General features: G+C 59.7%; 3 protein-coding genes across 4 annotated transcripts; 1 reads left to right on the top strand and 2 right to left on the bottom strand.

Moving 5' to 3' along the window:
- Positions 1–109: 109 nt before the first annotated feature.
- On the bottom strand, positions 110–4,934 carry LOC112997428 (flavin-containing monooxygenase 5-like). The gene is made up of 9 exons (XM_064515708.1): positions 4,821–4,934; positions 3,816–3,962; positions 3,303–3,491; positions 3,054–3,216; positions 2,583–2,725; positions 2,103–2,302; positions 1,401–1,750; positions 1,243–1,315; positions 110–949 (listed from the first exon to the last, which is right to left on the bottom strand). Exons 2-9 carry the CDS (start codon positions 3,945–3,947, stop codon positions 604–606), a joined length of 1,596 nt encoding a protein of 531 aa, XP_064371778.1. The 5' UTR covers positions 3,948–3,962; positions 4,821–4,934; the 3' UTR covers positions 110–603.
- Positions 4,935–7,717: 2,783 nt separating this feature from the next.
- On the bottom strand, positions 7,718–11,637 carry PLPP6 (phospholipid phosphatase 6). The gene is made up of 2 exons (XM_026123387.2): positions 11,151–11,637; positions 7,718–9,241 (listed from the first exon to the last, which is right to left on the bottom strand). Exons 1-2 carry the CDS (start codon positions 11,536–11,538, stop codon positions 8,871–8,873), a joined length of 759 nt encoding a protein of 252 aa, XP_025979172.2. The 5' UTR covers positions 11,539–11,637; the 3' UTR covers positions 7,718–8,870.
- Positions 11,638–11,932: 295 nt separating this feature from the next.
- Positions 11,933–26,848, top strand: FAM78B (family with sequence similarity 78 member B). 2 transcript variants are annotated; one of them, XM_026123383.2, is made up of 3 exons: positions 11,933–12,406; positions 19,723–19,864; positions 20,549–26,848. In XM_026123383.2, exons 1-3 carry the CDS (start codon positions 12,144–12,146, stop codon positions 20,822–20,824), a joined length of 681 nt encoding a protein of 226 aa, XP_025979168.1. In that variant the 5' UTR covers positions 11,933–12,143; the 3' UTR covers positions 20,825–26,848. The 2 variants fall into 2 exon arrangements, with proteins under 2 accessions (XP_025979168.1, XP_025979167.1); XM_026123382.2 differs by having other exon boundaries at positions 19,723–20,702.
- The last annotated feature ends 597 nt before the right edge of the window (positions 26,849–27,445 follow it).

The following is a 27,445-nucleotide window of genomic DNA, read 5'->3' as shown; positions in this document are numbered from 1 at the left end:
GTTGCACACTGAAGCCGTTGCACCGCACTGTGCTGCTCCACGGCTTGTTGGCAGCCCGAGCACCACCACGCCAGCTCCCGCCTTGCCTACTTCACGTGCAGCAGTCTGGTTCGTTTTAATGCTCTTTAATCCGATTAGAAAGTTCCCAGTGCCTTTGCTCTTTAGTTACAGTGTTAGTTTCATTCATGGTGCCGTGCTGTGGTTAGATGAGGCGACAGAAAAGCCTGGCGAGTCTCCATTTAGGCTAAAGCTTTAGCTGGGGGGGACTGATCTCACCCTAAGCATTAGCAGGTTTTCTCACACCTCTGCAGACACAGCTCCCAGGAGGAAGCACAGAGCAGTTGCGAGTGCCCTGCGCCCGCAGGGGACATGTTTGGGGCTGCCCTTCACCTCAGGTCTCACGCTGAGCCCTGGCTCTTCCCAGCAGCTGCGGAGACTTTGGGGGCTGCTGGCCCCTTGCTGCTGCTGCTAGGCAGTGCCGCCATGCTCCCGTGGCCGTGCTGGGCAGGAGGAGGTCTCCGGTGTGTGGGTGCGCTGGCCGGGCTCCCTTGCCACGTTCCAAAGCCTCCCTTTCCCTCCAGCAGCGCAGCCCGGAGCAGGAGTCTACAGGTAAGTGAAAAGGATGGCGAAGACAGCCACAGCCCCGACCAGCTTGGCCAAGAGCGGCACCGAGGAGGACGAGGTGACTTCGTCCACCTGCCTTGTCCTCAGGGGCTTGACAACGCGCTGCTGCTGGGTCAGGATGGCCTGCCGGGCGCCTGCCCACCTCCCCGGGCCCCGCAGGCGGTACTGGTAGGGGGTGCAGGGGCCCAACAGCACCTCCGTCGCCAGCCGGGGGTCGGTGAGGAAGAGGGTGAGCAGGTTGGGCTTGACGCCCAGCTGGCAGGCGAGCTCGTCCATGTAGGGGATGTAATCCACCTGGATGGTGTGCCGCTGGCTCCGCACGTACCTGCGGGAGGAGGCAGACGGGCGCTAGGGCTGCAATCTGGGGGCGTGCTGGGCGCAGAGCGGGGAGCTTCGGGGATGGCGGCGGGGTTGCTGGGGGTGAGGGTGGTGAGCAGAGAGCGGGGCCGGAGGAGAAGGGGGAGGGAGCGGCGCGTCCCGCTCGTGGTGCGCGGGAAGGCGGGAGGGACCGGGTCGCACAGGGAGGGACGGGAAGGGCAAGGACCCCGGGGGCTGCTCTACTGCCAGCAGCCAGGCAAGCCTGGCGCTATGTCCCAGCGGTTCCTGGTGGGACCTTACCGCTTGGCCATCTCTTCTTTCTTCTGGTTGATGTCAGCCTCCATGTCGCACCTCGGAGGCAGTTTGTTCAGTCCTGGAGGGGAAGAGCCAGAGCGGGTTTGGGTTTCAGGTGTGCGGGCTGCAGGCTATAGCCCTGGGGCACGTTTTGCCTCGCTTACCCTTGAAGACACGGGTGGCCCAGCGGCACTGGAGCTCGGAGATGGGCATGATGGCGCCCAGGGGCTGGACAAGGCCGATGAAAGCCAGCGTTGGCTTCTCCAGGTGGGCGGGGAACACAAACTTGTACAGGGAGATCTGGTTCTCCACCACTGTGACACAGTCCTCGAGGAAGGGGAAGGAGAAGCTGTATCCTGTGGCAAAGACCACGGCGTCAATATCTTCCTTGGTGCCGTCCTCAAAGATGGCAGCGGTTGCCGTGAACTCCCGGATGTTCGGCTTGACCCTCACCCTGCCCGAAATGATGCGGTTGGGCAGGTCATCGTTGATGGTTGGGTGCTGGTGGAGGATCCTGGAAGGCACAAGGAGCCGTTGGGATGATGGAGTCAGTGTCCTGCCTTTGTCTACTACTCCTTGCTTGGGTGCCCAGTGCCCTGCTGGTCCCCAAGGGATGCTCAGCCCCAATGGTGCTTATCAGCTGTCCCTGCTCTGGTGGAACCACAGAAAGAGGCAGAAGCCTTGACCATTGCCTGGGGGCACAACAGAGCTATCAGCTGGGTTTCCTGGGTCAGTACCTTTACCCTGAGGCTGTGTATAGGGAGCATGGAAATGCCTGGGACATCATCCCTCCACTTGATCTGATCTGGATGAAGGGGGAGCCAGGGGGTCTCTTCTCCTGGGCAAAGGGGAATGTTTGCGGGCACCTGTGCTTTGGCTTCAGGCCGTAGTTTGAGTGGTCGAATCTTGCATTCAGCTGCTTCTCTGACCAGTCGCTCAGCATGGACAAGGTCAGCAGCTTTGAGAGGATGTTCTTCATACGGGTGAGGAGGAGGATGTCCACAGGGTATCCCTGGTTTCCAACGCGGTTGAGGATCCACGCACCCCGGCGGGTGCTGAGGAAGACCTAGGTGAGTGAGAAAACATCACGTCTTTAATGCTGTGACAGTCATGGGGGCACCCAAGGGCTCCACCAGAGGGGATGCAGCCTCTTCATGCAATTGCTCCTCTTTCCACAGTCCCAATGGCTGCCTGCCCAGGTGCTGGGCAGAGACCTGGAGGCCAGAGTGCTCCATCTCAAACATCTCCAGGAGAGGCCTCATCTGAACTTGTGGGTATCCCATGTGGGAACAGTCTGCTGGGCATGGGGGGTTGCCCGCCTGTGGGGATCCCACTCTTGTTGTCACCTGCTTGGCTGTTTGGCTGATCTCCACAGCCAGGTCCGACCCTGAATTCCCGATCCCGATGACAACGACCCTCTTGTCTGTGAAAGCCTGGGGGTCCTTGTAGTCTCGGCTGTGAAGGTAGTGGCCCCTGAACGTCTCGATGCCTGTGGGGAGGGAGGAGGGATGCTTTGCTTTCTGGCGCCAGACAGAAAGGTCACCTCTCAAAAAAACGAGGCAGGGCCAGTGCTACGGCCTTGGGGCTGCGGCACAGCCCAGCTCACAGCCCCTGGCCAGTGCCATCCCCACGGCACTGCCAGGCAGAGCCCTCCTGGCCCGGCCAAGTGTGTCCTGGGGAGTGTGTGAGCAGAGAAGTGCATGGGCCCACAACAGCAAGGGAGCAGCAGTGACATTAGAGGCTGCAGCATCAGAGCTTTTGGAGGTCTCTTCTCACAGCTGCAAACAGCTGGGCCAGGGGAAGCTGGCGCAGCGTACCTGGGAAGCTGTGCAGCGGGAGATGTGCATTGGTGTGGTGCCCGGTGCACACCAGCACGGCGTCGAAGACTGCCGACTCCTGCTCCCCATCGCTCTCGGTGACCACGTCCCACTGGCCAGTGACGGCGAAGTCAGGGCGCTTCGCCACGCGGCACACGCTGGTCTGGGTACAGGGGGCAGGGAGCGGGTGTCAGGCTGCACCCGGCCTGCCCGAGACCCCCGTGCCCCGCAGCACCCCACGGCACTCACCTCGAAGCGGATGTGTCGGAGCAGGTCGAAGTGCTGGGCATACATGCGGAAGTACTCCATGATCTGGGAGTTGTGCATGTAGTTGGGGAAGTCGTCAGGGATGGGGAAGTCGCTGAAGCACATCATCTCCTTGGAGGTGTTGATGATGACGGACTTGTAGATGCTGGCGCGGCCCTCCTCGGGGTGCTCCTGCGGGATGGGTGGGGGCGCTGATGCTGGGGACAGTGGTGGGGAGGGCAGTCGGGGGTCCCATCAAATGGAGGGGTCGCAGGGTCTGGTGATGCTCCCAAGGAGGCAGCAAGGCTGCTGCGAGGGAAGGTCTCTGGGATGCCTGGCCCCAGAGAGGCACCAGGACACGGGCCTGATGTGAAGGCCCTTTGCATGGGATCCTGCCTGCAGCACCCACCCTGGGGACCTCCTGCGGCCAGGTGTGTGCAGCCACGCTGGATCGATCCCTGGCTACTGCACTGCCAGTGGCAACAGCACCTCTGCCTTGCGACCAGTGCGAATTACCTCAAACCGCCACAGGCCTCCGATGTCCCTGGTCCTCTCGAAGCAGACGGGCTCCAGCCCCTCTTGCAGGCAGGCTTTGATGGCGCACAGCCCGCTGCTCCCCCCTCCGATGATCGCGACCCTCTTTGCCATGCTGCCCTTCGCTGCCTGCGGGGAGAGCAAGTGATGGTCCTGGCCACGCATCCCTCACACATCTCTCGCCGGGCTCCGAAAGCCAAAATTTCACCTGGGAGCAACTCAACCCTCTACCCTGCAGACTAGGGCTTTGGGAGCAAGGGATGAGGTTGGGTGAGCCCCCCCCCCACCCCCCCCAGCAGGTTAGATTTTGGCCCTCCAGACCAAAAGAGACTCAGGCTGACGGACAGCTGCCGGGAACTGCTGAAGGTCTTGATGGGACTGCAAAGCACTTGCTATCCAGCCCCAACAGGGACCCGGCAAGTGCTGAAGTTTTGCACCTCCACGGTGCTGCCCCCGGAAAACTGATGGAGAAATATTCCAGGGCCCAGAGGAGCGGGGGCCTGAGCACCGAACTCCCCCAAATCTCCCTGCCTGGAGATTGATATGTGCCTGGAACAATGGGGAGCCGCGCTGCGAGCCAAGTGCACCTTGCGCCTGGCCCTGCTGCACCTTGCCTTGACGCCAGCGGGCAGGGCTCCACCAGCCCAGCCCCGCCTGGGCACATGGGGCTTCTGCGTGCCTTTTGCTCTCCTTTGCCCAGGGCAGCAGGGGCCATCTGAAATGCCTGGGGTGCCCGTTACACCCCCCAGCGCCTGCCACGTCTGCTGTGTGCGGTCTGCCATTGCTGACCCCGACCAGCGCCCACCCCGCGACGGGCCCCAAAGGGAGACGGATCTGTGCTGGGGTCAGAGCGCAGCCAGGCAGCCCCGCTGCCAGCGCTCCCCCGGGGCGCCCGGTCCGGCAGGAACCAGGAAGCGCCCAGCCCTGCGGGCACGCGCCCCGCGCGGGGGCACATGCCACGCCACGGGCACCGGGGCCCCCACTGACCTGCAGCCCCGGCGAGCCGTGCCCAGCCGCTGCGCCAGTCCCTGCCCCGTCGCCCCAGCTCCGAGCTGTGACGCCGGACTCTGGCCTGGTTTTATGATGCACGGCGCGAGCAGGGCCTCCCACACTCCTCCCACACCGGCCACGGGGCCAGGAGCCAGCCACTGACTCGCTCCCGGCCCGGCGCTCTGCTTTTCCGGCGGGGGCTTTTGCAGCAGCCTTGAACTACTGTTTAATGAGCTGCCTTTGCTGGGACGCAGGGGAACCTCTGTGCTGCCTTCACCATGGGGACACAGGGCTGAAGGGGGGAGGGGGTTGCAAAAGAGGCAAAGATACAGCCTGGCGCTGCGCATGCAAATTGGAAAAGCAGGGCTGGAAAGCCAAGCGCTTCCTTGAACTTTAACCTTCCAGATTATCGGGATCAGCACAACCCCACTTATGCTAAACCCTGTAGTACCCAGGGTGCACATGTGGCTCCACCTGCCCCGTCTGCCCCGTAGGCGCCCTGCTCTGGGTCGCCCACATTCCCCACCGCCCCGGGAGGACCGGCACTGGGCATGTCAGCACGTGGCGTCCCGTAGCCCCTGCTATGCTCCCAGCCGGTTTGCACCCCAGGGGCCAGGAGGTCCCAGTGCAAGGAGGACCGTTGGGCTGGGAGCCGTGGGGCGAGGTGTTGCTGGCAGGGGGCTTGGGTCGGAAAAGACACCACGGCTCTGTACAGCTCTCTGCGGGCTGTGCGAGGCAGAGACCAGCAGGCTCAGGAGCACGCTGCTGGCTCCCAAAGCACTGGTAGCCAGAGAGCGACTGAAGGCTGTGGTGGAAACTTGCTCTCATGTTTGCTGGCTCCAGAGCACTTGATGTTGGCACCCCTCCGGAGCTGAGCAAGGTGCCGGGCTGGAGAGGCCAAGGTTTGCAGCTGAAATAGATTTTAAGCTTCTAAAACTCATAGTGGGTTAGCAATAAACATCATAAAGCTCTTTCTGCCCATGAAAAGACAGATTTTCACACCTCAGGCAGCCTTGGGCATAAGGGTGGCTGCCGTCTTTGCAAGGCAAAGGTACCATCTGGGGAGAAGCCCTGGCCCCCAAAGCTTGCTGGGCTGTTCAGGTGTCCCGGCTGTTACTGGGCTCCCCAGTTGTGGGGGGCTGAGCCAACCACACCATCGCGGCACAACCCCTTGCCGCTGGCAAAGGCTGAGCTCTGGCTCTGGCGGAGGCACTGTGCTGCCAACCCATGCTCCGCACCTCCGCCTGTAACCAGCAGGAGCATCTCACACCAGGCACGGAGATCGGCACGGGGTCACCAGGGAGGCAGTGCTGGGCCTATTTTCCTTTCTGCTCCGATCTCTGCTGGTTTCTTCTGTAAACTCTGCAGGCACTGCTCCAGTCCTGCTGGTGAGGGAAGGGGCTCAGTGATAAGGACTGCAGCCGGGGCCGCTGAGGGCTCCCTGGCCCAGCTCGGTCCCATGGCGAGGGGCTGGGCTCTTCCCCTCCTCACGGGAAGGCCTTGGTCAGACCCAGACCAGAGGGAGCGTGCCGGGCCACAGCATTTTGGATGCACGGGCAGGCAAAGGACTGGCAGCCCATGGCTCCAGTAGCTGGAAACTGGAAAGCATGTACAAACACACCTCCCCTTCTCCCACGCACCAGGAGATGCAAAGGTCTCGCTGGCAGCAGTGCGGAGCAGCGGAACCAAGGCGAAGGGCGGCGCAGGCAGCACGTGACCAGTGGGGCAGGGGCAGGAGAGGAAGAGCCCAGTGGCCGTAAGACCCGCTTGGACAGGGAGCGCCCCGTGTTTAGGAAAAAGAACAGCTAGGGTGTTTTGGCATGGCTCGACAAGCCCTGATTGCCCCAAACCCTGACCACATCCAAGAGCGCTGCTGTGCGGCACGCAGACGCCCTGTGAACCCACAGCCACTGCTCTCCTCTCCCCGGGAGAGGAAGGGGTGGCGAGGTGCTGTCTCAGCGGGCCTGGCCAGACGTCTGGTGTGTGGTGCAACCCAGAGAATTTGTTTGCCACTGTGTAACCCCCAAACTGCAATGCAAACATATTGCCAACAGCTTCATCAGCTCACCTTCCCCAGGGCACTGAGTGCACTGATAGACTTAATGGCCCTGAAGAGCCTCACCTGAGGCCTCCACCCACTCCCTCTGCTCATGGGCCCAGGAGCTTATTTCAGTTCCCCCTGGGGCCTTCAGTCCATAGCAATGCCGTTGCAGTGCTGGTCTCCAGCTCCACCCCAGCCATGCCCCTGCACTGCTCATCTATGCCCCAACCTGTGGGTCATATTCCCAGCTTGATGTCAGCTCTGCTTTGTCACCATGGGCCTCCTTGGCAGTCACTGAAACTGCACTTGATCCTGACTGACCCTGATTTGCGGATTTCCTTCCCAGCTTCATCTTGGACCTGTCTTGTCACTGCAAACTTGGCTGGTGATCTGGACTCTTGGATGGACCTGGCTGCAATCTCCTGCCCTGCCCTGCTTGCCCTGTTTGGGTACTGTGGGTTTGGGCCCTGGCCCTTGCTGGGGCCAGGCAACGTTCTCTTCCGGTAAAGCAGGAGGTGGTTTGCAAAAGCCCTGTTTCCCACCAGCTGGAGCTGAGCAGGTATCTTGGGGAGGTGGATGGTGGGGAAGGGCTGATGCAGAGGGTCCCAGGAATTAGGAGACACATGATCCCTCCCAGCAGCAGCAGATGAGAGGTTAAGGCTTTCTCCTGGATGGAGAGCTCAGCTGCAGTGAGGAGCAATGCTTCCCTCAGGTGTGGTCCTGCCCAATGTGGGCAGCACTTGCTGCACAGCAGGGCTGCCCCAGGCCAGCTAAGGGTCACTGTGTCCTGCCTCCCCCCAGCAAGTCAGTTCCCCAAGGCAAAAGCAGAGGTTTTAAGATAGAAGGCAGCTGCTCTTAGGCCTCAGGAGTGGGTGAGGCATGACTCAGACCCATTCTCTGCTTTATTAAAAACAACAACAACAAAAAATGTTGCTAGGGCAAACAGTCACAGTAAAAATGTAGAGTCAATGTCCTTGGAGCACAGGGAGCTGCAGCTGCTGTTGGTGCAGCCAGGGACACCTCTTGGCAGGAATGCAGGTAAGGCCCAACTCCTGGGCCCAACTCCAGCAGCCTGGGCAAGGGTGTACAGAGAGCTGCAGCTGCAAGGGCTATGGGGAAGCGGCTCACACTGTGTGCCACTGTCAGTGGCACTCATAACACGCACTAACAAATTTAAGTTGCTGTGAACCCTCTTTTTACCACTCTCTGGGAGATTAAAAAAAAAAATCCCATGGAGAAAGCAGGAATCCCATGGAGAAAGCAGGAGCTGGAAGGCTCTGCACAATGGCTTTAAGAGCAGCCTGCTGCTGGGAGCCACTTCTCCAGTCACCCACTGCCTCAGAAATGGCCAGACCAAACCCTTGGTCACCCCATCCTTTCCCCAAGGCCCTAGGAGCCTGATGCCTGCATCCTTCTAGGTTGAGATTTGGCCTCGGTGAAGTGCTTAACTGAAGAGCAACAGGAGAGACACATGCGTTGCTTGGGAAGGCAGATATTTTTACAAACCCAAGAGGACAGACCCCAGCGAGTCCCCTCCAGTCAGACATTATGGAACAGGCTGCACAGTGCATGCTCACCACAGCATAGCTCAGCGTATTTACAGCACACAGACATGTGAGCAATCACTGAGAAATCCCTGCAAAGCCACAGCTGCCACTTACACTGCAAGGGCTAACACAGCCGATGCCCAGCAAGGGCACACTGATTCACAGTATCAGCAGCGAGCTGCCAGATGAATGTGTCAGCTCCTCCCCAGGCTCTGCAAGGGCTGTTTTTTCCCAGGAGAACAGTGAGTGCAGCCATGTGGCTGGTGCGCGCTGCCTGAGAGCCCAGTGGGAGGGCAAGACAGCACCAAATGTCCAAGTACAGCCCCGGGAGCTCCGTTAGTGTTGTAGTTTTGGCTGGTTAGATAAAATCTAAGATGTTGGTTCAACGAGCCCCGGTACCCGCCCTGTGCACAGCATAGAGAACAGGGTGTGCACTTCCTCCTCGAGGAGGCCCAGCCATCAGCTGCTCCAGAGCGCAAACAGAGCAGGCGCGCTGAGCGGTGACAGCCAGCAGTACTCCACCACGCTGTACAGCGCGTAGCCCAAGAACAAGCCGAAGAGCACATCTGTCACGTTGTGCCTGCCCAGCATGACCCTCGAAATGCCGACAATGAGGGCCCAGAGCACCACGAGGACCCGCAGCGGGACGGCGAGCACCAGGTGGTGCAGAACGAAACGGCAGACCAAGGCGGCTCTGGTGGCATGGCCCGATGGGAAGGAGTACTTGTCCACGGAGATGGTGACGAACATGTCCATCTTGTTGTGGGTGGGCCGCCGCCGCTTCACGAGCCCTTTCACCACCGCCACCAGCACTAAATCCAGCAGCAATGCTAGGAGACAGCAAGAGCAAGTGAGAAAGGAAGGCTTTGTCTCAATGAAAAACAAGGCAGGAATCAAAGCAAAGCCATTTACCGAGAAGAAAACACACGGCTACTGAAACCTGCCAGGAAAAGGCAGTACTTTCCACAGCAGCAATGACTGGGTAGGGAGAGCACGGCACTCGTCCAGGGCCTGGCCTCTGCCCGCATGTGTTGATGGAGACTGAAGATGTGCTCTCTACCACATGCAGCCCTCACGCAGAGGCCAGACCCTCTGCCAGCCACAGCCAGCACCATCACTCAGCCTGACTCGCACTCAAGGGCTTTTCTTTCTCTAGAAAATCTGCTCTCTCCAAGACTTGGGGCTCAAACTGGCCCCTTATTTTGAAGGCAGCCAAGGGGTTAATATTTCCCAGGAGTCCTCTCCTGAAAGGGCCCTGTCAGCCACTCTGACTCAGCATTGCTTTGCATACCCTAGCAGCTGGGGTCAAAGCAACAGTGGTGAATGATCAGTCCACTTTAACTGCTCAGCTGCAGCTCAGTCCAAAGGGCTGCAAGCTCCCCCTAGTAGGTGTGACGGTACACAGCTCCAGAGCTCCTACAGCCTGGCCTCTCCCTGCTGCTGGCGGGATTAATGCCTAAAAGTCAATCACGCTTTGGCTTTTCAAGAGCTGAATAAAGATGATTCAAATAATGCTGGCTTGCTCAAAGAGCACTAACAGCTATTGCAGTAGAAGTCGGCAGAGAAGCACCTCTGTGGGAGAAGCATTCAGCCAGCATTTGGCAAGAACAACTTCTTGTGCAGGACAGCATGTGCCTTCTCCATCCCTGCAACTCAGCTAGCTTAGCTCGCAGTGCTGACAGCTGGGGCCACTTCTTCCAAGGAAGCCTATGCAAGAGACTGATTTCCCCTTGTTCCCAGGCATGTTTCTGGGCACCAGATCTTTCAGTCACTTCAGTTAGTTCACTCTCTTTGGATAACCATTTGAGAACACAATTTTTCCATTTAAACCTAAATGGGTTTTCTTTTGATCACTTTTTCTTTCTTACATACAGCTTGGACACTAGGAAAAACGCCTTCCTCCAGGTGGGTGCTGCAGCCTGGGACAGGGCACCAGGGAGGTAAGGGGGTCTCCAGCCTAGCGGGCTTCAGGCCTCGCCATGGCACCTGAACCTGGTGCCAAGCAGAGGCTGGGCTAGAGGCCTCCAGGTCCCTCCCCTCTGGCTCTGATATGATGCTGTAGTTTAACCATGCATTGTTAAATGCAAAAAGATGCACAAAACCATCAGCTTGCAGCCAAACAAGTTTTGACTTGCATAATAAATGTGAGTCATTTGTTATTTTGCAACTAATAAAAATGTAAGAATTGGGAATGTGAAAAGGTCTGTTGCTCTAGGGTGGTTACAGTTTCTAAACGAGCAAAGGTGAGCTGAGGTATGCCAAACAGGATAGGCTTTGGGGGCAGGTGGGAACGTTACAGCACACAAGATTAAGATGTATGCTCTAAGCCAAGCCTTCCCACTGGCTGACACAGATTATTACTCCATGCAGGTACGGTGTGTGGCAGGCCCAAGGGCGCAGATGGTTGTACTCCGGAGCAGAGCAGCAGCAGCTAGTCAGGGAAACGGCTGGTGTCACAGCACCGGGCAGATGCATCTGGAACGCGCTTTTCCGGTAAGCTGAGGGACTAAAACAGAGTTCAGCTCCCCCAGAGTTCTGTACAACCGGGGAAAGCATCTGGGCATCAGAAATTTCAGCGTGCGGCTCGAGCCGCGACGCACGAGCCATCTCCGCGCTCCCCAGCGCGAGGGCTGCTCGCAGCTGCCCCGGTCGCTCAGCCCCGCGGGCCCCGCGCTGCGGGAGCTCCCCCCGCGCCGGGCGCCCTCCTCTCCCCCGCGGCTGCAGGCGGCCCCGGCTCACCGAAGAGGAGGTTGAGCAGCACCTCGCGGGTGGCCGCGCTGTCGCTCTGGCAGAGCCCGTAGGCGGTGCCCAGCAGCCAGGGGAGGCCGTGCCCGGACACCTCGACGACCTTCATGAGCGGCCGGGCGCCGCCCCAGGCCGAGCCCTCCGCCGCGCACACGCCCAGGCGCTTGGAGGCCCAGAGGTCGACGGCGAGCAGCGAGCGGAGGGCGATGCCCGCGAAGGAGGGGTTCAGCCGCATGCAGTCCTCCTCGGGCAGCGCCGTCGCGCCGCCCGCCTCCCGCCGGCGGCACGGGCTCTCCGGGGCGCCGCCGCCGCGCTGGCTCACCAGCGACAGGAACTCGGGCCGGCCGCCGCGCCGCTCGCGGCTGCTGCGCGGGCTCGGCATGGCGGCGGCGGGTCCCCGGCCGGCCGGACCCCGCCGCTGCGCCCGGTCCTCCCGACCGGCACCCGCCGACGCCCCGGCCGCGCCGCGTCCCCGCTTCCGCTTCCGCCGCCCACGTGACGCCGCCGGTTGCCGTGGAGACGCGTTCCCCCCCCCCGCCCCGTGGGTCTCCCGGCCGCCCGCACCGCCTCCGCGGGGCGCCCCCCGGCTGTTCCCCCTCCCCGGCTGTTCCCCCTCCCCGCACCACCCCCCGCCGCTGCGCTGCGCGGCCACGCGCGCTGCCCCCTCTTCCCCCCCCCGCCCCCGCCCCGCGCGCTCCCGCCGCGCCGCCGCGCCACGTGATGTGGCCCCGCCCGCCCCGTGCACGTGTCCCCGGCGCCGCCCCGCCCACCCCCCCCTCCCCCGGCAGGCCGGCCGGCCGGCGGACGGCAGCCGGCGAGGGCCGCAAGAGGCGCGGCGGCGCGTTCGCCCTGCCGGCGCCGGTGCGGGCGCCGGTGCGCGGGCGGCGTCGGCGATGCGCGGGCGCGGCGGGCGCTCGGCGGGGGGACGGGCCGCCCCCCGCCCGCGGCGCGGCGGCGGCGGCGGGTGACCGCGGCGGGGCGGCGGCCATGGGGTGCCTGCAGAGCGTGGCCTGCAAGGCGCGGGTGCGGCGGGAGCACATCGTGGTGTCGGACGTGTCGGCCACCATCGAGCCGGCGGCCACCGCCATCGAGGAGAGCTCGCCCGTGGTGCTGCGCTACCGCACGCCCTACTTCCGCGCCTCGGCGCGCGTCCTCATGCCGCCCATCGCCCGGCGGCACACCTGGGTGGTGGGCTGGATCCAGGCCTGCAACCACATGGAGTTCTACAACACCTACAGCGACCTCGGCGTGTGAGCACCGGCGGGCCCGGCGGGGGAGGGGGGGCTCGGCTTGGGGGGCTGCCTGCGCCCCGGATTGTCCTCCGCTGCCCCCCAGCAGCTGAGGGGGTTAGGGTGGGTTTAAGGCGTGTAAAGGGAAGGAAAGTGGTTTGGGGGCCTGGTGTGGACCTCGGGGCCCTCCCTAGTTGCATGTTGCTGTGCTTGTTGCGGCTCAGCTCTGCTGGAGAAGAGGCGAGCAGAATTCCTTCGCCGAAGGCCGCCTGGAATGCCCCAGGCATTTCTGCGCCCGCCCGGGTGCGTGGCGGCGTGGTCCAGAGAGGATGTCCAGGCAGCCTGGGACTTCCCGCTGCATTCCCGGGAACAGGGCAGCAGCATCTCCGTTCTGCTCAGTTTGCAGTGCGTGTTGCTGGCGGCAGCCCTGCGGAGTGCCGCCGCGGAAAGGGCGAGCTGGCTGAAGAGCCCCCGGTCCCTCTGCGGCTCGCAGAGCTGTCAGGAAGCCTGCCGTGGCCGGGAGCTGGCAAGCTCTGCAAACGCTCAGCTATTAGCGGTGCTGACACCCAGCGATCACAGGAATTGCCTGGAGTATTAGCGTGGCAGTGTTGAAACGTGCGGATAACAGAAACCCTTGCCTGGGGAGCTGTAGAGAGAAGGTCGGGGGGCATTTTTCTTGCAAAGAGCAAAGCACGAGGTTGTGGTAGCAATAACTCCTCTTTAGCTTTAGCGCTTTGCTCTGACCAGTGCACGTGGGCACAGAGTGGTAGCTGCTGCCCGGTGCTTTGCTCCTTCGGCAGCAAATCGCTGCCTCTGGGCCTTGGTTCTGAGCCCAGCTGGCAGCCCTGTGGCAGCGGGGATGGCCCTGCTTTGAGCTGCCTCCTCTCCTCTTGTCCTAGAGCAGGTTTCTGCATCAGCTGGTAAATGAATGAAAAACCCCAATCTGCAAAGTGCTCCTGCCAGCTCCGGCTGACAGAGGGCAGTCCCTCTGCACCCTGAGCTCCTCGCTGCATGGAAGGCAGGTGACGGCTTTTCACGCTGCCTGGAGCCCTGCTAACCCTCCTGTTCGGCCTCCTGCAGGATTTCTCTTGCTGATTCCCAAAGCAAACCAGACTCGAGCCTTTCAGCGCGCATAAGCCTAAGACTTCAGAAAGTTCAATTGCGGGCAGTACCCAGGCTCTGACATGCAAGGACTTTCTGCTGCTGGAGGCGGAGTTAACGCTGGGAGTCTTGTCAACTTCTGGATTTTTATTGTTCAAAGGCTTTTGCTCCAGCTGGGCCCTGTTGAACAGCGATTCTTCTGGTGGCGGGGTTATGAGTGCAGACAACTCTAGAGGAGTTCCTCTGCTTGCTGTTAAAAGGGAAAAGCTTTGCTCTGTTCGTGGTATTCATATAAAGGCTGTAGGAAACACACTTTTTCCAAGGTTAAGAATGTGCTGATGACTGGGGAGGGTGCAGAGGAACAAAGCTGTTGGCTCTGTGGCTGTGTTTTCTGCTGTTTGAAATGGGTGATAGGAGAAAAGCAGAAAATACGGCTGCAAATGGCTAGATGGATCTGTTTTACAGGCTCCTGGTGCTGGTGCCTGGGTGTATTGCATGTGAAAGTTGCCAGTGGTTTATAATTGCCCAGAAAGCCGTTAAGTGAATGTGGGCTGTGCTGCTAGCGCGCGGGGAGGCCCAGAGCCTGTAGTGCTGCGTGCCCTTTTGTTACGCTGCCATCCCCCGTAAGAAGTGGGGAGGGTTGTGCACTCCCACTGCCCGGGGAGGTAAGCGGAGGATCGGGGTGCACGCGACAGCCTTGCAGGGCTTCCTCGGCGAGGGTCCGCGCAGGAGCTGCCCCACGTGTTCCCGCCGTCCTGGCATCCCCAGCAGCTCCGGGAGTTTGCTCGCCGAAGGGTGTCCTGCTGTGAGAGCAGCTGAGCGCGGATTCGAAGCAGTTGAAGCTGGGGATGTGGCACTGGTGGTCGTGCAGGGGGTTTGCTGGGGGACATCGAGGACCCAGTGTGGAGGCACTGCGGGGCTGCGCTGGCCCGTGCTGGCATGGGCTCCGTGTGCTTTGCAGCGTCACGTTCCTGTGTCCTCAGGAGGTTGCCGCTCTGGCAGAGCGCTGCAGCCTCGCGGGGCTGCTGCTCCTTCCCGCTCGCTTGCAGGGGGTGGGGGCTGAGATGGGCTGAGCAGGGCATGGCACCCCCTTGCTGCACCCTGTGCCTGCTGGCCCCTGGGGGGAGCAGGGAGAGGCGGCAGTGTGTCCCGACTGCTGTGCGCCGGGCGCGTTAGCCTGCGGGACCGCTTGCGTGCCTGCAGCTTGTGGCACGCGGTTTCGGTGCACGTGTGGGCACTGCTCAGCATGTCAGCTGGCTGCTGCCGCCGGGCCCCGGGAGGGCTCCCCGTGTGCTTTGTGGTTGCTGCAGCCTTTCGGCCTCTCTTTCCTTGGCGGCGTTGTGGGAGTAGCACCACACTGCAAAGGGGGGGCCACCGCGGCATCCTGCTGGGTTGGGTTGCACCCAGGCTGAGGCACAGTCCGGCAGTGCAGAGGCAGAGCCATTTTGGGACCTGGCAGCATTATCACTGGCTCAGGCTCTTTTGCTTTGCCTTTTGGAGGTGGGGGGTTCCAGGCTGGGGCGATCGGAGCCCAAAGACAGATGATGGGAGTCGCGGGGACATCTCAAGCGCTGCTGCTTGCATGCAGTGGCAGCTGAAGCTCAGAGGAGCTGGGCAGAGCGGGGAAGTTTCAGACAGCAATTGTCTTGGGCTGCAGCCCTGCTTGAAAAGCCTAGGCAAAACCAAATTGTTGGTCCTTTTCTGTCATGAAAAAAGTGCTGGGCAGCTTTTTTCTTTATTTATTTTGCAGAAACTAGAAAGGGAGGGAGCCATCTTTAAGGAGAGTTTCAGTACAGAAAGTAGCAGGCATCGGACTGTAGAGGACCCCCAATTCTAGCAGCCAGAGCAGCCGAAATGGGGTTGCCGCAGGTCTGCGATGGGTTGGGGATGTGACTTCCACGGCCTGGTGGTGAGTCCCTCTTCAGTGGTGCCAGTGGCGAGGGGTGGTTGGCTGTGCCAGGACTGGCCGGTCTGGTGCACGTTGCAGAGGAGCTGACAGCTGGGAGATGTCCTGGTGGCATCGCTGTGGGCCGGGGCTCCGGACACCTGCCTGGCCCCAGCACCCATGGCTCTGCTCCGGGCACCATCTCCGCTGAGACCGTCCTGGTACCTGGCTGGTGGAAGTCAGGTAACCTTTGCGTGCCCCAAAACCCTTCCCTTCCTTCTGACTGTACCTGTGGGTCTAAAGGCAGACCTTGCCTCTCTCACTAACGTTAGCCTTGTTAAGGCAGTACCTCGTGGTACTGCGAAACAAAAGCCGTGGTCTTGATGCCACGTCGCATGGGTCAGGGTGTGTGTCCTGGGCTTGCGCCACTTTGGGGATGCTCGTCTGCCGGGAGAACGTGCTGGCCGTGGGCTCACCGCTAACGCCCCAGCCGGAGCTAACGGTGTGCATGGCGATCTGCAGCACCACAGGCCGTGCCCTGCTAATTCGGTAAGTGGCTGAAGTCCTCAGCCTGGTCCTGAGGAGAGGCAGAGAGCAGGGCCGTCAGCGATCGGAGGGAAGGGCAGTCTGCCCTCTCGTGTGACATTGCCCCAGCCGCTGGGGCCTGCATGGAGCCTGAGGAGTCTTGCAGACACTTCTGTGAGTGCCGGGGCCCCCGGTCTCCCTCTGGAGCCTGGCTGAGATGCCCGTTCGGAGCAGGACAGATGGTTGCCCCGAGGAGGAGGCACTGGCCCTGTGACCAGAGCTCATCATGGGATCTGTCTCCGATTAGATGTGTGCATGTGTGAGAAGCTGCCGATCAATGCCGTGCTCGTGGCTAGGCTTGTCCTCAGCTGCACTCGTCTGATTAACCCGCTGCTTTCCCTGATACCTGCCTGGGAACAGCAGAGCCCTCATTTTTCCCAGGGCAGGTAGAGGAGGGGGTGGCTCTGCGTGGCACGGTGCTGCCGGAGGGATGGGTGGCCCCTGGCAGCTTTGCACCCCTGCTGCTGTCTGTGCTGCCCGCGGTCCCTGGAGGAACACGCGATCCGGAGCTAGTCTCGTGGCAGCGGAGCCGTTGCCTCCGTTTCCCCTCTTGCTGGTGGGTGCGGATCCAGCTTACCGGGTTGTCGGTGCCCGGGTGCTCCTGCTGCCTGCCAGTGCTGCGCTCTGCATAAAGTGCCATTCAGAGCAAAGCCCTGGCGGCTCTGTGCTAAATGCCCTTCTTTTAAGGTTATAAAGTTGGTGCTCTCAAGTTAGCAAATGGCAGAGTGGAGTCTGATTGCGTGACTTCAGTCCCGTCCCCCCATCATCCCCTGTGCTGTGATCTGGTGTCTAATTAGAGGGTGGCATGCTGTTTCCCTTGGTACCCCTGCTCAGTTGGGGGGGGCGCTTAAGAAGTGAAGCAGCTGTTGAATATTTCGTTTTTTACCTTTGCTGTTCACTGTGAGGTCCAGGCCTGGCTTGTTACTGTCCTTGGGCGCTTTGCCGTGGAGCCCGGCAGAGGGTCCTCGCTGCAGAGGGTCTGGTCCTTGCTGCTCTGAGGCAGTTGGAGAAGTGATGGCGGCTGAGGATTTACCACGTAGTCGAGTCCTGTCTGCCTCCGTTCACAGAAATTGGGGTTGTGAGTGAGCGGCAAGGAGTGACTCTTTTGGAAATGTGGGTTTCCAGCCCGCGTGGCGCGGAGCGGTGCGCAAACCCTGTCTGCGCGCCTGGGCAGCGCCTCGGCGTGCGCTGGGAGCTGCCGCCCCAGCTGTCGAGGGTGGTCCCTGGGAACCCCTGGTCTGAGCGGTGTTCCCCGCACCACGTAGGAGTGTGACTTGCTTTCTTTCTCGCCTTCCCCGGTTTCTCACTTTCCTGTGCTGGAAAAGCACCTTCTCTCCACAGCCTGGAGGCTGTGGTGCAGTCGTTTTCGGAGACAGCTTGCTAGCGTCTGCAGAGGAGGGAGCAGATGGAGGCTGCCCTAGCCATCCCTGGCTTGGAGGTGCGCGGCACCTCGTGCAGCTCCGGGCTGCTCCGCTTTCCAGCAGGGAGTGGCGGCAGAAGCGGTGCTGGTGCGGTTTTGCCCGCGGGGCTGTCCCCGCTGCCGGGAGCGCCTGCAGCTGCTCTGCCCTGCCCCTGCTGCATCTGGGGGTGTCACAGCTCCCCCAACCCTCGTCCCACGTGGGAAGTGGGAGCAGCCAGGGCCTGTCCCAGGTTTGCCTTGAGACCCCTGCTCTGTGGCAGGGAAACTGCTGAGCTTGCCCTGTCCCAGCAGCCCTTCCTGAAAGTCAAACCCTGCCCAGGGTTTCTCGTGGGCGCCAGACGCTGCAGGAACGTGCTGGGATCAGCTTCCGGCCCTTCCTCAAGGGCAGAGGGGCTGGGCGCTGGGGACGGCAGAGGAGCTGGTCCCTATAAAACGAAAACCCCTAACTTGTTTTTTGTTGTTGTTTTTTAAGGTGTTTTTGCTGTAAGTGCCAGAAAAAAGACTCCTGCCTTGCCAGCTGTTCCCCTGGGTTTGCTGTCCCGGCTCTGGTGCCGGGGCTGGTGCAGGGGTGGCACGCAGGACCGTGTGCCCTTGGGATCCTCCGGGAAACGCACTGGCGTGAGGGGAGGGGGGAGCAGCAGCTCTGCAAGCTGGTGAAATGCCGCCTGCGTGCTGCTGTTGCGTGGTGTGAGCACTTGATCCACGTCCTCGAGCTTTCGTAGCAGGGCAGGTTCCTTGGCACGCTGCTTTAGAGTGCTTGGGAATGTCAGAGCGAAGGGAGAGTATCACTCCTCGGGCAGGATGGAAGCCAGATGTCCCCTGCTGTTTGTAGGTAGCTTTGGAGCCCTGATCTGCTTGAAGCCAGAGCCCTGACTCACAGGAGATTTCAACCAAAGCAAAGCGCCTGAGTGTTTTTCAGGTTTTCCTGTGCTTTTCTCCCTTCTTTCGTTCTAGCAGTGATGCTACCAATTTTTGGTTTTGAGTAAAGATGCTTGCACTCCGGGAACCTGCCCTGCCTTGAGACCGAGACCTAGCAAAATGGCACAGAGGTGATTCTTCCTGCCCCTTTCCACAAGTGGGGGGAGTGGCCTTTAGACTGACACTGTATTCGGCATTCAGAGAGTGTCTGCTTTTCCAGTTCTTGGGATTTCAGGAAAGGTGCCTGGGAGCTGCGCTGGGGCTTGTTCGGGGCAGTCGCCGAGGCTGGGAGCTGTCCCGGTCCCAGCTGGCGATTACTACGTGGCAATCTGCTCCCGTTGCCGTGTTCGCATGGTGCTGCTAATGTGGTCGCCAGCCAAGCTCTTGGCTGGAATTTCCCCCCACCCACAACCCCCACAACGTTACAGGGATTTCATCCCACCAACGGCAGACGTAATTGCGATTTCTAATTATCGTATATGCGTTTATGCAAGCGCGTGTATTTAGAGGCGTAAAAATTGCACACTGAGCTGCAGGCTGGGGGGAAGCAGCTTCCGGGGCTGGCTTGTGCAGTCAGAGCTGTGCTGCAGCTGACAGATAGGAAAGGCTGTTTTTTCCAGTACAGGAGCTGATTAAGGAGAGGGTGACCTGAGAGAGACTCTGAAATGAGTTTTGGCCCAGTTGGTTAGATTGCAGGTTAATTAACATACTGTTTTGCTGGCAGAGCAAAGGCTTCAGCTGGCTGTGACTGAATCAGCAAAGGAACTAAAGCTGAATTTGTTCTTGAATGAGGTCCTTGATAGCTTCCTGCAGGTAGGGAAGTATTTCCCAAGCTCAAAGTGCTGCCCTCTGCTCTAGAGTTCATGCTGCAAGCAAGGAGACCTGGTGGTTAACCCAAGAGATGGACATTGGGAACAGCTTTGGTTAGGCACGTGGCCTTGTTGAAGTCACTCACGTTGGGTTTTGCAAAGCTGCCCAGTGGCTCCAGTCACTGAAAAGCCTGTTAATGCCTTGCTGAACCCTGGCAGCTTTGCGTGGCTCTGCCTGCCCTGTTCCATGCCCATGTCCTGCGTGGGCAGCGAGAGCTCCTGCCTTGCTGGGAAGTTTCATGTGGTGGCAAAGTCTAGGCAGTGCTCTGTAACAGCGATGCTGGGGGGGCACCAGCAGCGATCCCAGCAGCTTATCCTCCATTATGTGAGCCCTCTTAGGAAAATCTGGCAATGCAGCAATGAGTTTTTCAGCAGGATTTCAAAGGCTGAATTGCTATCCTTTTGTCTGCGCTCTTTTCCCCTGTTCTAAAGCAGTCATTTTACTGTGCAAGTGCTCACCCACAGCTGCTTGCCTCTTGGTCCTTCCCTTGCAGGCACTGACTGAGCATCCTTGTTGCTGTTTCCCTGATAACCTGGCCTTTCTGTTTCTCTTCACTAGATCAAGCTGGGAGCTGCCCGACTTGAGAGAAGGAAGAGTAAAAGCCATCAGTGATTCTGATGGAGTGAGCTACCCCTGGTACGGAAACACCACAGAAACTGTAACCCTGGTTGGGCCCACTAACAAGATCTCCAGGTTCTCGGTGAGCATGAATGACAATTTCTACCCCAGTGTGACGTGGGCTGTCCCTGTGAGCAACAGTAATGTGCCACTGCTGACCAGGATTAAAAGGGACCAGAGCTTTACCACGTGGCTGGTGGCCATGAACACCACCACCAAGGAAAAGATCATCTTGCAGACTATAAAGTGGAGGATGCGAGTGGACATTGAGGTTGATCCCATGCAGCTCCTGGGGCAGCGGGCACGGCTGGTGGGAAGGACTCAGCAGGAGCAGCCCCGGATCCTGAGCAGGATGGAGCCCATCCCGCCAAATGCACTAGTGAAACCCAACGCCAACGATGCCCAAGTCCTCATGTGGAGACCCAAGCGAGGCCAGCCTATAGTAGTTATACCTCCGAAGTAGAGCAGCACCGGGGCGCACACCAGTGTGTGCATGTGAGGACTTTGGTGCTGTCAGCATGGTGCAAATGAACGGGGTTTCTGAGCCAAAGCAGACCTCTTGGGTTCACCTGCCTTTGTAGCTGTGATTGGAAATACGGCTTTTTCTTAGTCGGAAAGAAAGTGTGAGCCTGGCCTGGCCAGCACCGGGTCATATAAGAGGGATTGCTGAGCTGGCGGATTGCCCAGAAGGTGGAATTGAGTACTTCTAGGAGACTGTGGCTGGAAAAGAGGCTGTCTTACCTGAACAACTCATGTTTCCTTGCAGGGAAATGCAAGGAGCAAGAATATGATCAAACCGTGCCTGTGGCAAATGCTGCTTTCCACCCAATTAGACGTAGAAGCGGAGACCATGCCTACCAGACGTGGAGGGCTTGTGCAGCGAACCTTCCTGTCTGCCCTGACAGGGAGCGGGTGTCACCACAGTGTCTATACCTATGCATTTGGATTGATAATCAACCCATCACCATGCTCTTTGGGACTCGGCGGAGGTTTGCCGGGAGACGGAGAGGCCCGGGGCGGCGGGGGAGCTGGTGCCATCTGAGGTGCTGAGCTGGAGCCCGGCAGCCGCCGCTGCCCGAGAGGAGTTTTCTGCAGCCGACTCAAAGCAGGACATTTTGCATGCGTCTCGGTGTGTTTGGAGTAGTTGTGAATATAGGAGATGCCATAGTTCTTTTCAATCTTGGGGTGAAATCTAACGGCAGGTTAGATGTCCTTTAGTTTTAAGGTGCACTAAGCCTTTGCAGTTCCTCAGTCATTCCCCCCCCACCCCGCCAACCCTTCTTTTACAGAAGCAAAAATTATTCTCGGCTGAAGGAGAAATTGCGAGCAATGCCTGTTTACTCAGCCAAGGGAGACCAGGCTGTTACTGACTGTGATTGTGTTTGCGTGGTATCCAAAAAAGCTTGGAGGTACTCCAGGATTCAAGCGCTTCCACTGCAGACGTAAGTTGGTTGCGAGAAGTTGGGTGCTTGCTCATTTTCCACGCAAATGCCTGTTCATGTGGAGAGCCTCATTCTTAGCCACCCACAGAGCAGCACAGCTAGAAGTTTGCATGTGTGCTTGCACACAGTGCTTGTGGATGCCAGCACCTGAACCGAGGCCTGGGCTCGTGAGGGTGGCACTGCGTGCGTTGCTGTAACTCCCCAAGCTCTGCAAGGGTTGGGGGTGTATGAAAACACCTGGGGGGGTTTCCTCTCCATGGGTCAGAGGCCCAGATGTGAGCAGATGCTGCTCTGGGCAGGCCTTAGCGTGCGGCGGGGTTTGCATAGGGAGACGGAAGGGAGCGTGCTCCCTGGGCACTACCTCGTGCTGTTGCAGATGTTTGGCAGATAACAGATTTTTTATTTATTTATTTATTTTCTTCTCACTCCTCACCCTTTCTTCGCTGCCTGGGTCGCTGGCATCATCCTGGTGCGTGGGGACGTGCTGACGTGGTGGATTGCGATGTGCAATTTCCTGTTTGTTTTAGCCCTGGGAGCAAGATTTCTCCTCTTTCCTGTCCCTGTCCCACCAGGGAGGAGAGGTGGCACTTTAGCTGCTCCCTCAGGATGCACCAGAGGCAAAAAACATGTTTGTGCTGCTGCTGCTACCACCACGAAAGCGGTTCCAGGCACCCCATAGCGCCGCGAGGATGTGAAACAGATGGTTACGGCTTCAGCTGCTTCCTCCCGACAGGCTTCTGCCTCCCTCTCCGTCGGACAGCCCCGGCACCCGGAGGCTCTCGGCCTGGCAGGGAGGTAGCGCCCGGGACCGGGAGGGCAGGAGTGGGGTGGGAAGAGCCGAATAGCTTCTGGCGAGGCTTGTGCTTTAGACCAGCTCAGTTCCCTATGGGAAATGAGACCCTGCTTGTTTTTCCGTTGCTATCTGGAGACCCTGCTGCGCAGGGTGCATGGCGGCCGGCTGCTGAATGCTGCCCATGGCAGGAACCACGAGCTGCCCAGCAGCTCCTCGAGCTTGGTTGGGTTCCTGCCCTTGGGAGCCAGCGAGCTGGCGACTGGCAGCTTCTACTGTTGTGGGGATTTAGGTAATTCCTCCTCGTAATTCCCCAGCTCGGAGGTTCCCGTGCCACCTGCCTTCTGTCAGCGAGCGGCCAGCTGCGCCTCCCTGCTGCGGGAGGGCCAGGGGCAGGGTGGTCTCGTTCCACACTTTGCACAAAGCCTAGTTGCAGTATTAGCAGTGCTTCCCTGAGCTTGGCCGTCGGGCAGCACAACCCAGAGCTGCTTTGCTCCCCCAAGACGCTGAGCCTGCTTTTCCCCCCTCGGTGGAGGAGCGTTTACCCCAGTGTGCTCACGCCAAGCCTCGCGCTTCTGGGCAGCCCGGGTGTCATGCGGCGGCAGGCTGGGGGAAGGCTGCTGGCTGCTGCAGGGGCAGAACTGCCTAGGAGCAGCGCGAGCTCGGCTGAGCGGGGATCGTGCCTGGTTAACATACGCCACGGTGCTTCTCCAGGCCCTCTGGTTAGGATTCCTGCATTGCCGCTGCCTTGTACCTTAGTACCTTGAGCCCCTTTGGTGGCAGGGACCAGCTCGAGCTTCCCAGGTGGCAGGGAACGTCGCTCCTCAGAGCACGCACGGTTTCCTGCAAAGCTTCAGCCGCTGCTTGTGCTTTCCCATGGTGGGATGTGCACCCCGGGCATCTGGGAGCCGGTCCCCAAGAGCGCAGGGACACCCCAGACATCTTAGACCAAAAATCCCTGTGATCGCCCCGAGCTATTTATTATTCTCAGCGGTGTTTGCTACCGATTCAATTTTTTTTTCCTTTGGGAATGTTGAAGCCTCGATGAATACTTTCAAATGTTGCAGCCAATGGAGCCGGTCCTGCTCCTCCCGTTCACCCTTGCGTGAGCAGAGGGCTTTGGTAGTCTGGGAACCAGCCTGCTGATTTTGGTGCCTAAGTTTGGATTTAGCTGAGGGTTGGGTGAAGCCTTGCAGTGAGGAAGGTTTGGAGGGGGAGTGGGCAAAGAGCTTTGATTTGTTGAGCAGACCTTCTACAGGGAAATCGTCAGCATGGGAAAATATCCCATTTTTGTGAGATTCTGCTGGTGTTTTTATACTGATATGTGATCAAAGGCATTTTTGCCGTCATTGATGTTTTGTTTATCAGAAGTGTGTGTGGAGGGGTGTTTTGGTATGCAGAAATTTTAAATACAATTTTCAGTAAAACTTGGGGGAGGAGGGGTACCTTTCAGTTTGTAAAAAGACAGACAAATATATTTTTGACCTAGTGGGACAGAAACAATCCTGAAGCACCCTGTGAAATCCTTTCCCAGGGTGCTAGCCAGGTCCCATCTCTGAAGTGCAGAGGTTTTTCCACCTGCCTTTATGAGATGGTTTCAGTCCATTTTGGAGATGTAGCCAGCTGGTGGCCGTGGGATGCAGGGGGGGAGACCGTGTGCATTGGCTTTGGGGTGCTGAGCGTAGTCCTGGTCTCTGTGGTGCATTTGAAGGTCTCTTGTCTCAGGCAGTATCTGAACCTGGGGAAGGGGTTCCCTGACAAATCTGTTTCCCCAAGGTGAGCTCCAAGCTAGGAGAGGACCGCTGAGCAGTGCGCGATGGGAGCCTGAGAGCTGGCGTCCGCCATTCCCACGTTTCGGCCAGGCACAAGCTAGGAGGTGAAGCCGCCCTGAGCACCGCTGTGTCCTGCAAGGCTGCTGTGGGGCCCGGCTGAGACACGTGGCCATCTGTCAGCGCTCCAAAACCCAGCGGAGATGGTCCGGGGGCTGTGCTCGGGGAGGCTGCGTGCTGGCCATGCGGCCCTGGGAGCAGCTGCAGCCCCGCAGTGACGCCAGCCGGTTGGTATAGGAGAGGGAAGGAGGGAGCTGATGGAGAGATGCTGTTGATTTTGTTGCCGTCTTTTGGGATGTGTTGGCTGGCTGGAGCCTGAGCAGATCATCTGCTGTGATTTCCCAAGACCTGGACGATGGCAGCCGCTGTTGCTGTCTGTGTGTTTCTGCAGTGTTCCCCTTGGGGTGCTCTGTGCCAAGCGCTGGTGAAATCTGGGTCGTGTCCGGGGTGCCGGGGTTGGCTGTGCCCTGTGCTGGCGGGCTGATGGCTGACCTTGCTGCTGGCATCTAGCTCAGAGCCCAGCCATAGCCTTGTGCTTTGGCCCAGCGCTGGTGGGCCCACCTCTGGTGGGGGTTTGCTCCCGTGGACTCTTCTGGGACACCTTGTTCTCATCCATGTTGTCCTCTAGAGCAGTTTTCCCCTGTGCTTGTGCACTAAGGACCATGCCAGGTACACCTGAACTGGGAGCAGCCCCGGGAATGGGTTGCAGACCAGCTGTGTAGCGCCTTGAGTGGCCTGGGGAAGTCTGTCCTCTGCGAGGAGCAGGGAGGAACCACGTTGCTTTGGACCGGCCATGGCTGCTTGCCAGCCTGCCTGGAGCTGTGTGGCCTCGTTTGGGAGGGTGCTGCCAGCACCGGTGCCTTTTTCCCCGTCCATCTCTTCTGCCTGGCTCCCGTGCCTGCTCCTTCTCTGATGTCCGGATTTGATGCACAGAGCTAGGTTTGGTTTGTCGGTTGTCTTTGTGGGCATTACCCCATGCTGTTTGCAAACGGCGCGTGGTCACTAGATCCTCCTTGGATGGAGGCGCCAGCTGAGCATCCCCGAGTTCAGTAGCGTTGACGAGTGCATTGGCTGTCCCAGACCTGTCGTCCTCATGTTGGGCTTTCCGCAACAGGCATCAGGTGTCCTACGGCAGACAAACCGCTGCTGCGTGCTGTAGGGGAAGCCCAGCTCTGCTGTGCTTGTGACCGAAGGCAGGCGTGGACCCAGTCTGTGGGAGGCTGAGCTGAGTGGGTCGCAAGCACGCACACCCTGTGTGCTTTGCGAAACTGGTGTTGGAGTGTGTGTGGGAAAGTGCTATGAAAATTGGGTGCCGCCATGCAGCTGCCTAGCTCTGCGCTTGCAGCTGCAGCGTGCCGCTTAGGCAGGTTGGGTCTGTGCTGGCCGGGAGCGGGTTTGAGTGCGAGAGCCGCCGCCTGGCTAGAGGGCGGCTGAGCCTGTTGAAGTGGTTTCCTCCGTGCCCGTCTGTCTCACCGGGGCCACGCAAAGCTGTTTGGCTGGCGTGGAGCCGAGGCCTCCCGGCGCCTCTTGCTCTCGGTTGCTTGTGTCCTCGCGCGTCGTCCATCGCTGCGGGGTCCGAGAGCCACCAGCAAGCGTGGCGGGGGGCTGTCCCGGCGGGAGAAGCGCGTGGTCTTCCTGGTAGATGGAGAAAGTGGGAATTGCATGAGGGCTTTGGGCAGGTTTTGTGGTGGGAGGGAGCAGAAGGCCGGTGAGATGCTGGGAGCGCGGTGGAAGCGCTGTGCCTCTCATCTCTGCGGCCCTGGGCTGTGTTTGCGAGGGCCGGAGGGGCTGAGCAGGAGCCCACCTCAGCGAGGACCTGCCCTGGTGCATCCCGAACCTGGGACGGGGTGTGTAAAACCGCACAGTGGGATGCTTCTTCCTTCCAATGCTGTTTCCTTCCCTGCTCCCCTTCTTTTTAGCCAGCACCTTGTTATCTCAGGGAGGGACAGGTCGCAGAAGCACCTGCCACACCTTCCCCCCGCCCCGAGGCTGGGCCTGCCGGGCCGCGTGCCCGGGCCCCTCGCCTCCCCTCGCCTCCCTCCGCCGCTTTGCGCTTTCATGGCCGTGCCTCAGCGCCGCGCGCGTCCCCATGGGCTGTGCGGGCAGGCCCCGCCGGCCCCGGGCGAGGCTGTGCGGGACGCGTCCGTCTGTCTGCTCTTACGGCACTGCTGCGCGCGCCCGGGGCGGGAGGCGCCTGCAGAGCAGACAGACAAACTGCAAAACCGACGCGGGGTGCGACCGACCCCGTCCGGGGCTTGTGCCACCCCTCTCTTCGGTGTGCAAGCAGACCCATCCACCTGCGTGTGCGTTTGGTTTGTGTATTTATTTATTTGTATTTATTTACGGTTTATTTAAGTTATTTATTTGTATTTATTGCTTAATAAACTCGGGGTTTATTCCTGTGGCGCATGCGGCTGGGCCCGCCGTGCGTTTCAGGGCCCGCCAGGGGCGAGCGGGACCCTGCGGGCTCTGCCGGGGGGACGCCTGCCTGGAGCCCTGCTGCATCCTCTCCTGACTGCGGCTCTGCTTCTCCTCCCTGCCTCGGCTTTTGCAGGGGAGGGAGAACCAGGGAAAAGGAACAGGATTCACCTAAATGCCCGCAGGGAGGGAAATCCGGGCCCATCCTCTTCCCGCAGCAGCTCAAAGCCCCCTTGTCCCCCTTCCCAGGCACGATGCTCCCTCCCGTGCCCGTCTGTATTTATTGGCCCGGCCTCCCCGTGTTTTTCTGTTTGGCTCACGCTGTATTTAATGTTGCTAATTTCCGGAGATGGTGATAAGAGCAAGAACGTGTGGGTGTCGCTATGGAGAAAAGACAAAATCAGGTATTCTGCTGCCGTGTGGGGAAAATCAGAAGGAAGAGGAGACGAAAGCTGGTTTTGCAGAGTGCCTTAAACACAAATGACTTTACCGAGTAGGGGACTTGGATTCTTCTGTCTTTGGATGTTATTACAAACTCAAACAAATGTTGCATTTCACTTCTCTGGGATTAAAAGACAAATACTCAATCCGTACTGGAACCAAACTGTGTTTCCTTGAATAGGTGCAATTTTCTTACAGCTGAAGCTTGCCCCCGAGAGCGAGGCCATGCTGGGAACGTGGGGGGCTGCAGAGGGAAGGAGGAAAGCCCCCGAGAGCCGTGGTGCTGAGCCCCTTGGGGGTCCCCATGAGCTCGTAGGGTTTCAAAAGTCGGCCCCCACGGGCTCAGATCGGCCTGGCTTTGGGCTGGGAGAAGCTATGCCCCGTCGGGCTCTGACCTGTTCCCCTTCTGGCCTCGTGCCTCTGCGGTCTGGCAGGGTGCCGACTCGCCCGCCTGCAAGGTGAGCCCCTTGAAGCAGCTCCCGGGGGATTCTCTGGCGTCCCGCAGAGGTTGTGCCTGCCCTGCAACGTCCCTTCCCTGGGGATGCTCAGAGCATGTTCACAAGTCTTGTAGGGGTCTGTGTCCTTGGGCTGCATCTCCCCTTCCAGAGGGAGGCGGTGGATGTGCAGATGACAGGAAACCTGGCCAAGGTGAGGGCTGCGTGCCGAGAGACACGCGAGAGACCTGGGAGCTCTCCCTGCTGCTGAGCTCAGGAAGGCGACGGGCTGAGACGCGGCAGGCTGGG

Source organism: Dromaius novaehollandiae, chromosome 8 (assembly GCF_036370855.1).
Source record: "Dromaius novaehollandiae isolate bDroNov1 chromosome 8, bDroNov1.hap1, whole genome shotgun sequence".
NCBI lineage: Eukaryota > Metazoa > Chordata > Aves > Casuariiformes > Dromaiidae > Dromaius > Dromaius novaehollandiae.
This window is presented reverse-complemented; position numbering and strand designations above follow the sequence as displayed.